Genomic DNA, 15430 nt, shown 5'->3' with positions numbered 1-15430 from the left:
AAAAACTCCTAGATAGTTTCAAAAACATTACAGTCAAAGTCGCCTGATTTGCCTTCAAAAAATATAATTTTATTTAGAGAGACAAAATAGTTTCGACAGTCTACTTTAAATATATTTAGTAACTAATTACAATAAGATCATTAATCACAGTTTCACACTGCTTCGCTTCCCGGTCTGTATTTTTACCGTGTCCAAAGCAAAAACAACATTACAAAATAGCTACCATGACATGGGGTAAATTGGGATCCTGGGGTAAATTGGGACAAACCTGCGGAAGATTCTCAAAGTACTTGTAGCACGGAATCTACCTAATTTTCTTTAAGGTAATATTTATCAATGTATAGAAGAAAAACCAAGTTAATTATGGAAGTACTAAACATGAGTTAAGTTGGTCCCAAAAATTCGTCAAATTAAATTTAAAATAGTGGTTGAAAAGTGCGTTTTAAAACAGCTTAAAGAACTTTTAAAAAAAGTGATATTATCGTTGTTTTTTCAATAAGATCACAGTTTATATAAGTTTTTAATACACCTGGAAATACCACAACAAACGGTAAGTTGCAATATTCTTATTTTAAATACAATATTTCGACAAAATAAAAAATGTATATTTTTTCCTTTCTTTTTGGGGAAAATTGGGACGTATGTAGGGTAATTTGGAACGAGACTGGAAAAATTAGGGACGAGAAAACACAAAATTGGAACGCCAAAAGACAAAATAGGGATGGCTTGTTAGGGTTGTCACTGATCATATCTATATCATAAGATATAGATTTTTTAGCCTATACTATCACTTAATTGCGTGATGTAAAGAAGGTTAATGTGTTTATCAGTTAGTTTATGTAAGTATTATAGGTAAAAGAAAAGTATATATATAATTACTTTTTTTTCGCGACATTTACCTTGTAATATCTGCCCGGTCGTATGTTCTTTATAGCAATAAAAAAAAATAAAAGTTAAAAGAACTCAAACGAATCAAAACTTTTGCTATTTCAGAATCTATTCACGCATCGAATCATGATTTTGTTAACATTCACAATGAACACACACAAATAAAAACAGGCCTCAGATTTTAAATGTAGCATTAATTAAAAATCCGAGATATCCAATTATGAGTGAGTGAATTAATTGAGTTTAGTTATTTCGCTTAGAAAGAATTTCTTTTATTTTTGTTATTATTGGCAGTAATCAGATAAAGCTGTTTTTTTATCTTATTCACCTGATATCTTACTCTTGCTCAAAGATTATTTTGAAAATGTTGATTAAATAAAATTGTATTATTGCATTTCCAGTCCTTTTGTTTTCTATTTTTTATTCTATTTTATGATTTTGTTTCAGAGTTGTGATTTTTAAGGAAATTAAATAATAATTTTATAAAATATAACATGCACATACTTTTTTTGATCATTGTATTGTTGATTATCATTCACGTCACATCGCTTCGGAATAGAAACTAGCTTAATTTACACTATGTTGTGTATTGTGCTTAAATTATAGATTGTGTTCATCATTTCGGTCCATATAAATAATTATATGGCACCTACCTATATATCGCAGTACTGCGAGTTGACAACCCTTACAAATATCCCAATTTAACCCTTAACCGTGTCAATTTACCCCGGACGCTGGGTAAATTGGGACGGCCATTATTTTACCGATTATTTCTTTAAAATGAATAATTAAAATAATGTAACGGTTTTTATCACCTAGGTACGTTCAAGACTCAACTTATTTCTTTGGTTGAGCAGTGACTATTTAATTGGAACTATTTTAAAATTCAATCTGAAGGTCGATTTTGTCCCTATTTACCCCATTGTACGGTACAACAATTCGTGGTCGTCCGATATAGCTCTCAAATATATTAAGTGTATAATCTATGGATATAGCTGTCAGAATATTCCTAATTATCCCTATTCTATATCAAACTTACCAACTGTCGCGAGGCTTAATACTAACAACGTAATACTTTATTAACGTGGAAATAAACAAAAACAAAATTCAATGTCAAACTTGATCACTTTCTTTAGAACAGATTTTTCGAAATGATCCGATGTTAGCCATCATGTTAATTATAACCAAACTAAATTAAAAAGTAGTCTACTGAGTTGTTTTTTTTTTGCAACAGACAAAATTTTGGTTTTGTAAATTATAATTTAATGTATTGATTGGCTCTCAATTCTGAATGTCTGTTTTATTTATCATCTGTTAATTGAAAAATCAGTCTAAATCATTAAACCATTTCATACTTTTAGTATCGTAATCACTGAGTTGCAAAAAATTTTTGAACAAGAATTACTATTTTTTTACGTAAATCAAATTTCCTTAGTTTAAAACTACAATAAACATTTAATTTACGCAAACTTATTTTACATAAATAATATAGTCGAAAAATAACGTTTTGTATAATGACATTTTTAATGGTCTTCTACATATTTTCCAATACAGAAAAGGCGAAGATATCACACCATAAAGCCAAATATTTTATCTTAAACATAAATTAATTCATAAAATACATATATATGTACCTACGTAGGTACCTAATATATATACCTACCTACATTTTGGAATGTACAAATAATACGAAAAATAACATATTTTGTATAATATTCGATGGTGAGATTCCATTGCTTTTGGTACAGAGAACCACAGAGAAAATATACCTTTTTGGCAATACAAAGGATTTGAATGTAAGTCTGATAAAACTTTCTATTTTAAATTACAAAAACAAATTATATATTAATGATAAGTTTTAAAATTACAGATTTCCGACTCTAAAAATAGACAAAGTATTTCCAAAAAAGAAATTCTTTGCAACGCTATTTAATGCTGTGCTCAATCAAGTATCAAATTAAATTGTACCCAAGTTTAACATTAAAATAATTTATTCGGTGATATTGCCACGTTTTGTTTTTCCACTCGTTACAATTCTATTGATATTTAAACTGAACACCGGTACTCAAACCTTCAAAGACATTCACAATTCGAATTACCACAGATATTTTGTTTAATGCTTTAAATCAACAAGAAAGCCTTTAGGATTTTTTCGTATCGTGCTGTCGCCCGGCTGTAGGCTACCTAGTCCAAGGGTTTCCAGCACACAATAGCCCTCATATCGTCGGGTGCTTTTCCGAAGATCCTTTCGCCGTTGGGGTCCACATACTGGTTTATTTGGTAGTCTAGCAGTGTTTTGAATCCGAGTATATCTGTGCCGAGTTGCTAAAAAAAAGTAACTAAATTCATTGCCAATTCGACGTTTATGCTCACGACAATCCAAGTAGGTATAAATAAATAAATAACTTGAAATAAATCTGTGATTGACATACTTATATGTGTTTAAATATATAATAAACACTAAGACAAAGAGCAAACAAACATGTTCGTCACACGAATGATAGACCGATATGGGAATTGAACACACGACCCTCGGTGCAACAATCAAGGCCACTAACTTCTGCACCACCGAGAAAGCCAAATACATGTACCTACTCAGTTTTTACAATACAACGGTTGCCCCGCTCTTCAAACCGAAACGCATTACTGCTTCACGGCAGAAATAGGCAGGGTGGTGGTACCTACCCGTGCGTACTCACAAAACGCCCACCAGTAATAACGCAAATTATAATTTTGCGGATTTTGATTTTTATTACGCGATGTTATTCCTTCACGTGGAAGTCAATCGTGATGAACATTCGTTAAGTACGTATTGTGCATATACGCTTGAGCCGACTGCAACGGGCGTCTTATCCTTTAGGCAACGACGACTTCATTACTGTGTTAATCAGTCAGTAAGTATCTACAGTCGGCATCATTGCGCCACTTTGAGAAGGCGGCACGACATGAGAACCCTCTTGTCGTGGCCACTGGAAATTACATACCCGATCCTGTAGACCGAATGGTAAACAGTCGACGTCGCCCAAAACACGTCATTACGGATCCGACCCATTAACGGTGCTTTTAGGTCAAGCACCGGTCACCGTTTTCGTCGAACCCGTCGCTTGCGACGAAGCGCTCGACGAGCGAATTAACCCACAGACACAGCCCACTGAGTTTCTCGCCGGATCTTCTCAGTGGGTCGCGTTTCCGATCCGGTGGTAGGTGGTAGCACTGCTCTTGCTAGGGCCAGTGTTAGCAACACTTCCGGTTTGAGCCCCGTGAGCTCACTTACATGTTAGGGCGAAGCTGAAATAGCCTCTCAAGGCTACATTTTTTACTGGTGGTAGGACCTCTTGAGAGTCCGCGCGAGTAGGTACCACCACACTGCCTATTTCTGCCGTGAAGCAGTAATGCGTTTCGGTTTGAAGGGTGGGGCAGCCGTTGTAACTATACTTGAGACCTTAGATCTTATATCTCAAAGTGGGTGGCGCATTTACGTTGTAGATGTCTATGGGATCCAATAACCACTTAACAACCAGGTGGGCTGTCAGCTCGTCCACCCATCTAAGCAATAAAAAAAAAAGATTAAATTACCTGCGTGAGCGGACTCGTGTTGGTCGTGAACACGCCTCTGAAGCGTCTCTGTCTCGCTACTCGGTCTGTGGCTAGCTCCAGAGCGCGGATGGCCGACACATTGTCTCGTGCGCTCAGACGCTCACTCGTCGCCATCATGAACGAATGCAGTACAGCACCTGGAATGGTGACCACGGGGATCTCATTTTTTGTGCCCTTGTAGGGAGACGATCATACAGCCCACGTGATGTGTGATTACCGTCGCCCATCGACGTCAGCAATAGCAGGGGCAGATCCAAGCAGCTGCCTATCGTTTAATACTCTCCACAAGCAAGAAAGACATGTCGTAGCGCACGGGAAACACCGTGGAGGGGAGCTCATTCCATAGCCGGATGGCACGTGACAAAAAGATCTCTGGAAACGCACTGTGGATGAACGCAGTGGCTGCAGCTAGTATGGATGAACTCTACTCCGGCGGCGGGCAGTACGATGGTATAAACGAGATGAATGTATCATATCAAACAATTCCTTAGAGCACTCCCCATGGAACCGAAGTTACTCCGCAGACCCATAGCCTCCAAGCGATTCGTGGGAACGAGAGTATCATAACTTTGAGTTTAATGTGCATATATATATAAATTATATAAATAACTATTTGTTTTGATGGTACAATTAATAAACGATGAGGAAGCAGATTCTGGACAATGTGATGTTCAGTCATAAGCAACAGAAGTATATTCATTACGTACCTTTCCCGTGGGGTAGCATGGTGTCCCTCACGGAACCCTCCACGTACTCCAAAAATCCCATGATCTTGGCAAGTCCCCCAGACAACTCGATCTCAGGTTCGTCTCTCACGTCGAAGTTTAAAGCCACTGCTACTGGTTCGCTGTTCACTGTCGTAATACATGCAATTTTAAAACTTAATTAAATAAAAAATGAGGTCTAATACGCCTCGTCTATGTCTCTCTTCCTAAGAAAAAGCTAGACTTCTCTGTCGTGCCGAAGTCGTATCTTCAATTTAGTTGGTGTAGGAAAGAGACAAATATATATCTAAAATATCCTATTAGAATAGGAAGACCGCTGTGAACATTCTCAACGATGTTAGTTTACATTTGTTTTATTGTTAATTACCCAATATTGAGCAGAGCTAATAGAAGTTGCCTTAAAGGCAAATCCATTTATCTCTTTAACTGAAGTATAGACAGATTTTTTCGCTGCAAATCTCTTATTTGCTACAGAACATTGCAATAGAAGTCAAGCTGTTCTTTATTGGTGGTAGGGCGTCTTGTGAGTCGTGAAAGGTAGGAACCACCACCCTGCTTATTAAAACTGAGACTCCGAACTCATGTCTCAAGGCGGCATTTACGTAGTCCATGTCTATGGGCTCCGGTAACTACTTAAAACAAGCGGACTGTGAGATCATTTAGTCGTGTAAGCAATAAAACAAATAGATCTTTGTCAAGCTTGTCAATGGGTTCGATTCGATCCTGAGCTACTAGTGAGGCGAGCGAGTACCAATGATCCGACCTATCGACCGATTTGCGAGATATGACATTTTTTAAATTTAATTTTAATTGCTTAGATGGGTGGACGAGCTCACAGCCCACTTTTTTTTAAGTGGTTACTGGAGCCCATAGACATCTACAACGTAAATGCGCCACCCACCTTGAGATATAAATTCTAAGGTATCTAGTACAGTTACAACGGCTGCCCCGCCCTTCAAACCGAAACGCATTACTACTTCACTGCTGATTTGGTCAGTCGAGCTCAATGACTTTGCTATGATTGCGGTCACCAGTTACTTACTGTCATTGAGGACGACGCTCAGTCCGGCCTGCAGCAGCGCCGGCCAGCACGCGTCGATGCAGTCGGCGTAGTCCCTGGTCTCGATCTCGTGTTTCAAGAACTGCTCCAGCTCGGCTTTCTCGTAAAACGAGGACACCACCATGCTGCAGAAGGATGGACATTCACCCGAATTAGTTAGTGTAAGGTGGTATTTTTTTCCCTACTAAGCTGAGAACCTTGAGAGACTATGTCAGCGTAACACTAACAAGTAGGTGAGCTTACGGGGCTCAAACCTGACGACGTTGCTAACACGAACCCTAGCAAGAGCAGTGCTTCGCAGAATCTACCACCGGATCGGAAACGAGACCCACTGAGAAGATCTGGGAATAAACTCAGTGGGCTGTGTCTGTGGGTGAATTTACTCTCTTCGGGAACTTCTCAGCGGATCGCGTTTCCGATCCGGTAGTAGATTCTGCAAAACACTGCTCTTTCTAGGCCTAGACGTTAGTGTTAGCAAATTCTCTCAATTGTGACCTACCCGTCCGTAGCGTAGTTGACATAGCGCCCTAGGCTATCAGAAAATAAGTAGGGAAAAAAATTGAGAGCAACGATTTCTAAGAACGCACTGTGGACGAATTTTTCTCCGATGGATGCATAAGACTCAGTTGATTCCTGAATAGTAATCAATGAGAAACTATGAGAACAAAATCTTCAGCGTTCAAACAAATATCTGGCAGGTATGTAACTGATCCTTAAAATGTTCTTACTCAATAACTTCCTTCTTGTGCTCATCCCTCATGGGCACGGCTGTAAACGTGGCCTCCTTCGAGTCGGCGCCGCCATTAGGATCCGTCGCCATCTTCGACAGAACCTCGCCCAGAGTGGAAGCTCCCAGGAAGTCGCTGATTTCTGCGTAGAAAACCCAAAAAAACATTGTAAACAAAAATTTTGTTACTGAAGTGTAAGGTTTTCTATTGAACCGATTGGTTTTAAGCAGTTACCAAAACCCGTTGACGTCATAACGTGGATGACGTCACTCTTGAGACTCAATAGTTGCATAACGGTCGTCCCATCCTTCAGGGCTATGTTCCTATATACACTGCGAGCACTGTAAGGTGTGACGTTAATTTAGTAGACTGAGAAGTCCTTTGTTGTTAGCTATACATTTTCCGCTAGGGGCTCCATATAAAATTGAGTTAACTTTTACGCGATCGAGAAGTTAAACACCTCGCAGTAAGCGCACTGATCACTCTTTAAAGTTCTCGACACCCAGGTGCATTTCGGTTGGCAGCGGCTCGGCTCTGCCCCTGGCATTGCTGAAGTCCATGGGCGACGGTGACCACTCACCATCAGGTGGGCCGTGTGCCCGTCTGCCTACAAGGGCAATAAAAAAAAATAGTTGAACACAAAGCTAATCGACTCACCCACATAGTAACCTCTGTCCCTCAACTTGGTGATAGTGTAGATGGAGTTCAGAGAGTTCCCTCCCAGCTCATAGAAGCCGGACCTCAGAGACAACGTTCCTCTGGCGGCCCTGCCGAGCACGGCGCCGACCGTCTCTAGGAGCGCCCGGGCTGCCTCCAGATCCGCGGGCCCCGCGCCGCTGCAGTCAATGTCGACGGCTACCTCAGCATCGTCTACAAAACGAACCACACAGTCTAAGACACGACAAGAACCCTGAGCCTTTCTTCTGAGGCTTTGACGAGCCATTACTGATACATAACTTGTAACTATACTTGAGACCTTAGAACTTATATATTTTTTTTATTGCTTAGATAGCCCATAGACATGTACAACGTAAATGCGCCACCGACCTTGAGATATAAGTTCTAAGATCTCAGTATAGTTACAACGGCTGCCCTACCATTCAGACCGAAACGCATTACTGCTTCACGGCAGAAATATGCAGGGCGGTGGTACCTAACCGCGCGGACTCACACGAGGTCCTACCACCAGTATCTCCAGGTGGGTGGCGCATTTACGTTGTGGATGTCTACGGGCTCCAGTAACCACTTAACACCAGGTGGGCTGTGAGCTCGTCCACCCATCTATGTAATAAAAAAAACGTATTCTAGGCCTGTAATAGCTATTGCTGGTCTCGTTTCTGTAGTAAATATGTAAATCTAGTCTGATTCTACTAGCTAAGCTGTCTACTAACTCCATAATTGAAATTTTAAGATACGCATTCCTTGGACAGCTATGAGAACCAACGTCTCCATCCTCGAAGAGCTGAAGGTCACGAAGCGCCTGCTGACTACGTGCCAGGAAAGGATCTGGAGTTTCTTTGGGCACATAATGCGATCCCCACTGCACAGCCTGGAGAAACTCATCATTCTCGGACAAATGGAGGGGAAGCGTGCTAGAGGAAGAGCGCCAGCTAGATGGATGGACCAACTCAACTCGTGGTGACTGGAGGCCAGATACGGGAAGCGGTACATATGGCGCAGAACCGGACCGACTGGAGAAGATTGACATACAGTCACGGTCCTCACCATTGAGTGAACGACCAGAAAGAAAGAAGAAAGGTGTTTTTTGTTTACCATTGTTGTTCGTGTTCTCGTACATCTTCAGGAGACCCTGACGGTCCACTTTCCCGTTTACCAGCAGAGGAATGCTTTCAACCTCGATGACCTGAAAGATTAAATTGGATATTTTACGATTTAGACTCATATACCGCGACAAACTCTTTGCCTCATTGCTTTCGTTAATGGAATAATTTTGTATTAAATCCGATAATTATAGATTAATTAATATTTTATGAGAGAGAACCTTGGAGCGGCCCTTATTTTATAGCTAGAAGCTTTGGCACATATAAGTAAATATTTTTGTTTGATATGAAAGATTTTACGGAAGCCTTTCCAACTTTATGAATACGGATGGAAGCCTTTTGAATAAAAAAATATGCTTAGTAAATCCATTATCCGAGGATTCCCTCAGCAAACACAAATTTAAACTTCAAGAGGTCGTTTTAAATTCGAATCATATCTTCTAATTATTTATTTATTTATTTTATTCGTTAAGGAAAGCTCAGAATGTTCTCGGTTGAAATGTAAGTCATTAACAGAACAGTCGTTACTGGTGGTAGGACCTCTTGTGAGTCCGCGCGGGTAGGTGGCCTTGAAGCAGTAATGCGTTTCGGTCTGAAGGGCGCAGCAGCCGTTGTAACTATACTGAGACCTTAGAACTTATATCTCAAGGTGGGTGGCGCATTTACGTTGTAGATGTCTATGGGCTCCAGTAACCGCTTAACACCAGGTGAGCTGTGAGATCGTCCTCCCATCTAAGCAATAAAAAAAAAAATAGTTGCTCCAGTTAAGCTGCTGATGACCAGGTTCTAACCTGCGGCATCATGTAGTGGGTCAGGGAGCTTCTGAGCTTGCCCTCGATGTGCTGCGCGCTGGTCCGGGCGCCCGGCTTGGTTGTGACGAAGCCGAGGATCTCAGGGTTGCCTCTGTCCAAACCGTAGCATAGGACCACGCCTGTATACAACATTATCAACATATAACAACGGACGTACGTCATCACATTTAATTTTACTGATGCCGTATTGTAAGCACTCATGGACAGCAATACAATAATTGCTTTTAAATAACGTAATTTGGACCTACAATGCCTTCGTAGAGTGCTGGAATTCTTCGGACATATAGCTCATAAAGAGGGTCACAATCTAGAACAGCTGATGGTGACAGGAAAGGTAGATGGCAAACGTCCCAGAGGACGCAGTCCCACGAGATGGTCGGACCAAATACGATCTTCTCTAAACATCAACTTCCACAATGCCCTTCATGAAGCTAAGGATCGCAGCAGATGGAGAGAAATCGTGCGGGAGAAACTGACGCAGCGGGGGAGTCACGACCCTCAGTAATGAGGAAAACGACGCGAGGAGGAGAACCTACAAAAGCTATTCAAGAACATTTTATGCCAACTTTCAACGTAAGTAAGCATATTGAAAAATTTCAAAATACGTTAGCAAGGTTCAATTGAAAGGGCGTAAAGTACATTTTTAGCTCTACGAATTGCCAGAAGCAGGCAGAAGTGACTAGGCAATAGATAGGGGATAGGGGAATGGCGGTGCTGACAAAGTATTTTGAGAGTCACGTGGTAGAACCTAATGGTGGTACTACAAGCAATCCACTTTCATCATTACATCATTTACTTATGTTCAGATTTGTATAAAAGAAAATTCAATAAAATCAATAATAAATGATAGTCCCCGAAGCGAAGCGAGGGCGGGTCGCTAGTTACTTATAGATTTATATATTTACTGGTGGTAGGACTTCTTGTGAATCCGCGCGGGTAGGTACCACCACCCTGCTTATTTCTGCCGTGAAGCAGTAATGCGTTTCGGTTTGAAGGGTAGGGCAGCCGGTGTAACTATACTGAGACCTTAGAACTTATAGCTCAAGGTGGGTGGCGCATTTACGTTGTAGATATCTATGGGCTCCAGTAACCACTTAACGCCAGGTGGGCTGTGAACCCGTCCACCCATCTAAGCAATAAAAAAAACAAGTTAAACTTCCATCTCATATTGATAATTAATTGATAAATTCTAATTCAAAAAATTCCATCGATAGGGATATATAGATGCTTATTATTATGTACGTACATACAATATCGATTTTGATAAATCGATTTAAAAACATAACATTAACTCATCTATACTAATATATAAATCTACAGTGGTTTTAAGGATGTTCCGTTATAACTACTGAACCATGCATCCGATTGACTTGAAACTTAGTATTCGTGTAGAAAATACATGTACTTATTATTTATATGAGTGTTGGACTCCCTACACCAGTTGCGGGGGCGTTAATGTTGAGAATCTTTATGGGGGTGAGAAATAATAATGCCCAGCGAAGCGGACGGATACAGCTAGTCATTAATAAAATTCTTAAAATGTCCAATATAGTACAGTTACATGCGAATACTTCTATATTCGATTGCACATACACTTGTCAACTCCTGGGACTTGGGCCAGCGCTCTTTCCACTTCCAGCAGATCCACGCGGTGTCCTCGAATCTTGACCTGGGCGTCCGTGCGACCGGCGTACAGCACCGCGCCCTTAACAAGAGTCCCGAAATCTCCTGTGCGGTATAAACGTTGGAATTCTGGAAAAAAATACTTTTTTTATGGCAATACCGTTACTTGTCACAGAGCACGCGAAATCTGGCAACATTTTGAATCGTACTTTCAACCTATAAAAGGTATGTTTTTGAGGTTTCTGGTTCATTCTTCAGTTGTAAGCGACATGATTACATGTTGAATAATAAATATTGAAAACTATCAATATGGTTTATATTACCACATAATTGATAGATTAGAAAACAAAAGCAAAATCAAATGCAGTAATTTCCTAGTTCCATCTTCGAAAGTGTCTCTTTTTCAAATTTGATTTTTTTATGACATAACCTTGCAGTAACTAAGAAGTTTTAATACCTTAATTTAAGGAGCATTTTATTGTCTACTAAACACAATTTATTTTATTAAGCTAGCATTCTTAGTTTCCGAGATTTATAGGTTTTTTGAAGTGAACCGAATTCATTGCTTTCGAGTGTATATGTGTTCAAAATAACGACATTCGTTTGATGAAAGACCCTACCTATTCACTTAGACCCATGGTCTCCCTCATGTTGCTAGGCTACCGAGACAACCATCAGCCCAGAAATATTCAGTCGAATATTACTACACTGATATTTTAGTTTTTTTTTTAAACACGTCACGTTTGGAGCTTATGATATCTTCTTTTTCTCCACCTTATCCCCCTAGGTGGGGTCGGCACAGCTAATTTTTCTCTTCCATTCTCTTCTATCAGCCGTCATTTCAACACTCACTCCTCTCTCTCTCTCTCTCATATCATCAATCACACCCTCCATCCATGTCTTCTTCGGTCGACCTCTTCCCCCTTGACCTTGCACTACCATTTCCATACATCTCCTAGTCACATGCGTCTCCTCTCTACGCCTCACATGTCCATACTACGCTAACCGTCCGCTCTTTAATTACCAGAGCTACTTTCACACTTCCTCTGATATACTCATTCTTTATCTTGTCCATTCATGTCACTCCACACATTCATCTCAACATTCGTATCTCTGCCGCATGCACTCCTCTATCATGCTTTACTTTCGTCGCCCAACATTTAAATCCATACAGCACGGCAGGTCTAATGATCAATTCGTAAATTTTTCCCTTGAGCTGAAGGGGCATTCTACGATCGCATGCTGTTACAGAGACCTGTCGCCTGTCGAAATAGGCGGGGTGGTGGTACCTACCCGTGCGGACTCCTATGAGTCCTACCACCAGTGATTACGCAAATTATAATTTTGCGGGTTTGGTCTTTATTACACGATGTTATTCCTTCACTGTGGAAGTCAATTGTGAACATTTGTTGAGTACGTATTTCATTAGAACCTCACTCCTCCCTTGCATCGGTCACGTGAGGTCCGATTAGAGCCGCGAGCTTGTCCACTGTTCTACGGTAATAAAAATACCGATCATATCTTACCAGGTTGAGTGGCGTGAGGGTTATCACAGAAGCGGTTCGCACCGCCGCCTCCAACGTATCCAGCGGCTAGATTAGCTCCAGCGACCCAAACCTCGCCCGGCTCGGAATCACGGGTCGGACTCAACTCCTCATCCAACAGGTATATGGCACAATTATCCAAGGGCCTCCCTGTAATCAGTGAAACGATATTGTAATTAATTTCTAAATCTGATATGGCTAACAATAAAAATAATTAATCCTCGATACTGCACGCATTATGAGGAGGTTTCTCACTCTGGAGTCCTAACCACTGATGGTTTGTGTCGTAGACACGGCCATCAGCGGCAATCTATTTTTATATAGTGTTTTTTAAAAATCGTATTTTTAATAACTTTTTTTAAAAAATATTATGTAATTAATAAGATTTTAAATAACAATAAATAAAAAATTATTAATACTTATTACTAGTGGTCCCGCGGTAGTCGAAATTCGACTATAATTCATGGAAATTTAAGTTTGAACATTATTATGGTTCTATTGTCGAAGACTATTTATTATACTTCCTATAATCACAGATTTCTCCAAGACTACACTATAGACAAATAATAATAAAGACAAACAATATTAATCTATTTTCAATTTGACTACAGACTTTAAACAATAACAAAAGTTTGAGAATACACAAAGAGTAGGTATATACGTGTTGTGTAAAATACACGGTAGTGTGTGTAATGTTTTGTTTTTTATAGATTTAATTTATTTTTTATGCTTAATTTAAAAAATATAACATTCTGCAGTCCTTTTCTATATAACTCTATAAGTGTGGGAAATTTCATACTCCTCCACAAAACATTTGAAGTTGCATTATTACTTGAGACATAAACCTCAAGCCTCACAGCGGGTAGCGGCATTCACGTTGTATAATGTCTTTGGTCTTTGACAACAGCTTTATGGCCAATGACCACTTCTACTAGTCTATGCAATTTATAAAAATAAATAATAGTTTAAAAAAAAGCGTATAAATATTTTATGAACAAATATGAGTAGAAGGGTTATTTTGATAATATCCTGAAAAGCACCCCACGCTTTTTTACAATAAAATATTTTTTTCTTACACTATTTTTAATTCAAATTTATTAAAAAAAAAATCTATTTTTTAGTTGGATTTCTATAAAAGCGTATTTTGTTAGTGTTTTTAAACTATTATTTATTTTTCGTTTTTTAATTGAATTTCAATTTTTTCAATTTTTTTTAAATATTGAATTGTCATCGGTCCTTATTAATAATTATATCAAATTTCGAGTTAATCCGACATTTTGAAGGCGGTCAAAATCACGTTCAAATATTCCGTTACATACTAGCATACATACGTCTGAAGCTAATAAAAGCGTATTAAAAAAAAGAGTCCTCACCAATAGGAATAGTCGGGTACAAATCCAATTGGTCGCTGCCTTCCAAGACGTAATACGTCACGTCGCCCATGACTTCAGTGCTCCCGTAGAAGTTGGCGAGCTTGTATCCGTCCTCGTTGCCGAAGTACTTAAAGAACTCCGAGGCCAGCTCCTTGCTGAGGGTTTCCCCGGAGCAGACCCACAGCTTGAGACGCCGCAGCGGTCGTGAGGTGGGGCCCAGCGCCAGGTACATGAGGATGGAACGTAGCAGAGTTGGAACCAACACGAGTCTTTCAATCTGTTAATAAAAAAAATATTGAAAAAATTGAAATTCAACTAAAAAATAGAAAATAAATTTGTATTAAAAATAGTGTAAGAAAAAATGATTTTATTGTAAAAAAAGCGTGGGGTGCTTTTCAGGATATTGTCAAAATAACCCATCTACTCATATCTGTTTATAAAATATTTATAACTACTGATACCATGCACCCCACGCTTTTTTTTACAATAAAATTTATCTCATCATTTTCTGTCACTGAGCTACTTCGAATACTTCTCCTTGTAGACTCCTAGTATTCACTAATAATTAATTAACTGCGTATTATATATACTTAAGATTTTCACTTAAAAACCATATTACTTTGCAACGCGACACAGATTAACCTGAACAATGAATACTAATTTTGATTGACTACATTACAAGCGTCAATCGAAAGCCATTAAGACATAATCGCTCTCATGAATTATGCATTCCCTAGTTGAACGTTATCGTGACCTGGGCGTGTTTCCTTAACACTATCCAAGGCCATCGGACCTATGAAAGTTCCTTGTACACCGGAAGTTATTTGAGGAAATCCCGGGGAATGTAACTACTGGAGGTGGGCCGTATTGTGACCCCGGATGCAGAGGCCCATTCGTCGTAGATCTGCTGCGAGGAGATCTGACAATGACGTGACTTATCTACTCTAGAAACCAATTAACACCAGATGAGCTGTAAGCTAGGTTGCACCCGAAGACAATAAAGAAGTTACACGAACAATGACAGTCAAGCCACTATGGACGCCCCCCAGTTCAATTGTTCTAAACGAATGAAGCAATGTATTTTTAATAATTTAAACCGATACAATGTCTTCCCACTGTTTTTATTGTTTAGATGGGTGGACGAGCTCACAGTCCACCTGGTGTTAAGTGGTTATTGGAGCCCGTAGACATCTACAACGTAAATGCGCCACCCACCTTGAGATATAAGCTCTAAGGTCTCAAGTATAGTTACAACGGCTGCCCCACCCTTCAAACCGAAACGCATTACTGCTTCACGAT

The 15430-nt window shown here is 39.6% G+C and overlaps 1 protein-coding gene across 1 annotated transcript in view; it reads right to left on the bottom strand.

Annotated features, from left to right (window-relative positions):
* Nucleotides 1–1818: 1818 nt before the first annotated feature.
* e (nonribosomal peptide synthetase ebony) overlaps nucleotides 1819–15430 on the bottom strand; it is a 62530-nt gene continuing 48918 nt past the window's right edge. The window contains exons 7-17 of the mRNA XM_028187668.2: nucleotides 14132–14408; nucleotides 12741–12908; nucleotides 11185–11343; nucleotides 9571–9710; nucleotides 8772–8862; nucleotides 7656–7868; nucleotides 6999–7140; nucleotides 6253–6395; nucleotides 5193–5339; nucleotides 4465–4622; nucleotides 1819–3213 (exon numbers count right to left, since the gene is read on the bottom strand). Of these exons, the coding sequence (XP_028043469.2) occupies nucleotides 3073–3213; nucleotides 4465–4622; nucleotides 5193–5339; nucleotides 6253–6395; nucleotides 6999–7140; nucleotides 7656–7868; nucleotides 8772–8862; nucleotides 9571–9710; nucleotides 11185–11343; nucleotides 12741–12908; nucleotides 14132–14408 (1779 nt within the window). The 3' untranslated portion in view covers nucleotides 1819–3072. The remainder of the gene's footprint in view (nucleotides 3214–4464; nucleotides 4623–5192; nucleotides 5340–6252; nucleotides 6396–6998; nucleotides 7141–7655; nucleotides 7869–8771; nucleotides 8863–9570; nucleotides 9711–11184; nucleotides 11344–12740; nucleotides 12909–14131; nucleotides 14409–15430) is intronic.

Source organism: Bombyx mandarina, chromosome 26, assembly GCF_030267445.1.
Source record: "Bombyx mandarina strain Sakado chromosome 26, ASM3026744v2".
Taxonomy (NCBI): domain Eukaryota; kingdom Metazoa; phylum Arthropoda; class Insecta; order Lepidoptera; family Bombycidae; genus Bombyx; species Bombyx mandarina.
The sequence above is the reverse complement of the archived record's forward strand: the minus strand, read 5'-3'. Positions and strand labels throughout refer to the sequence as shown.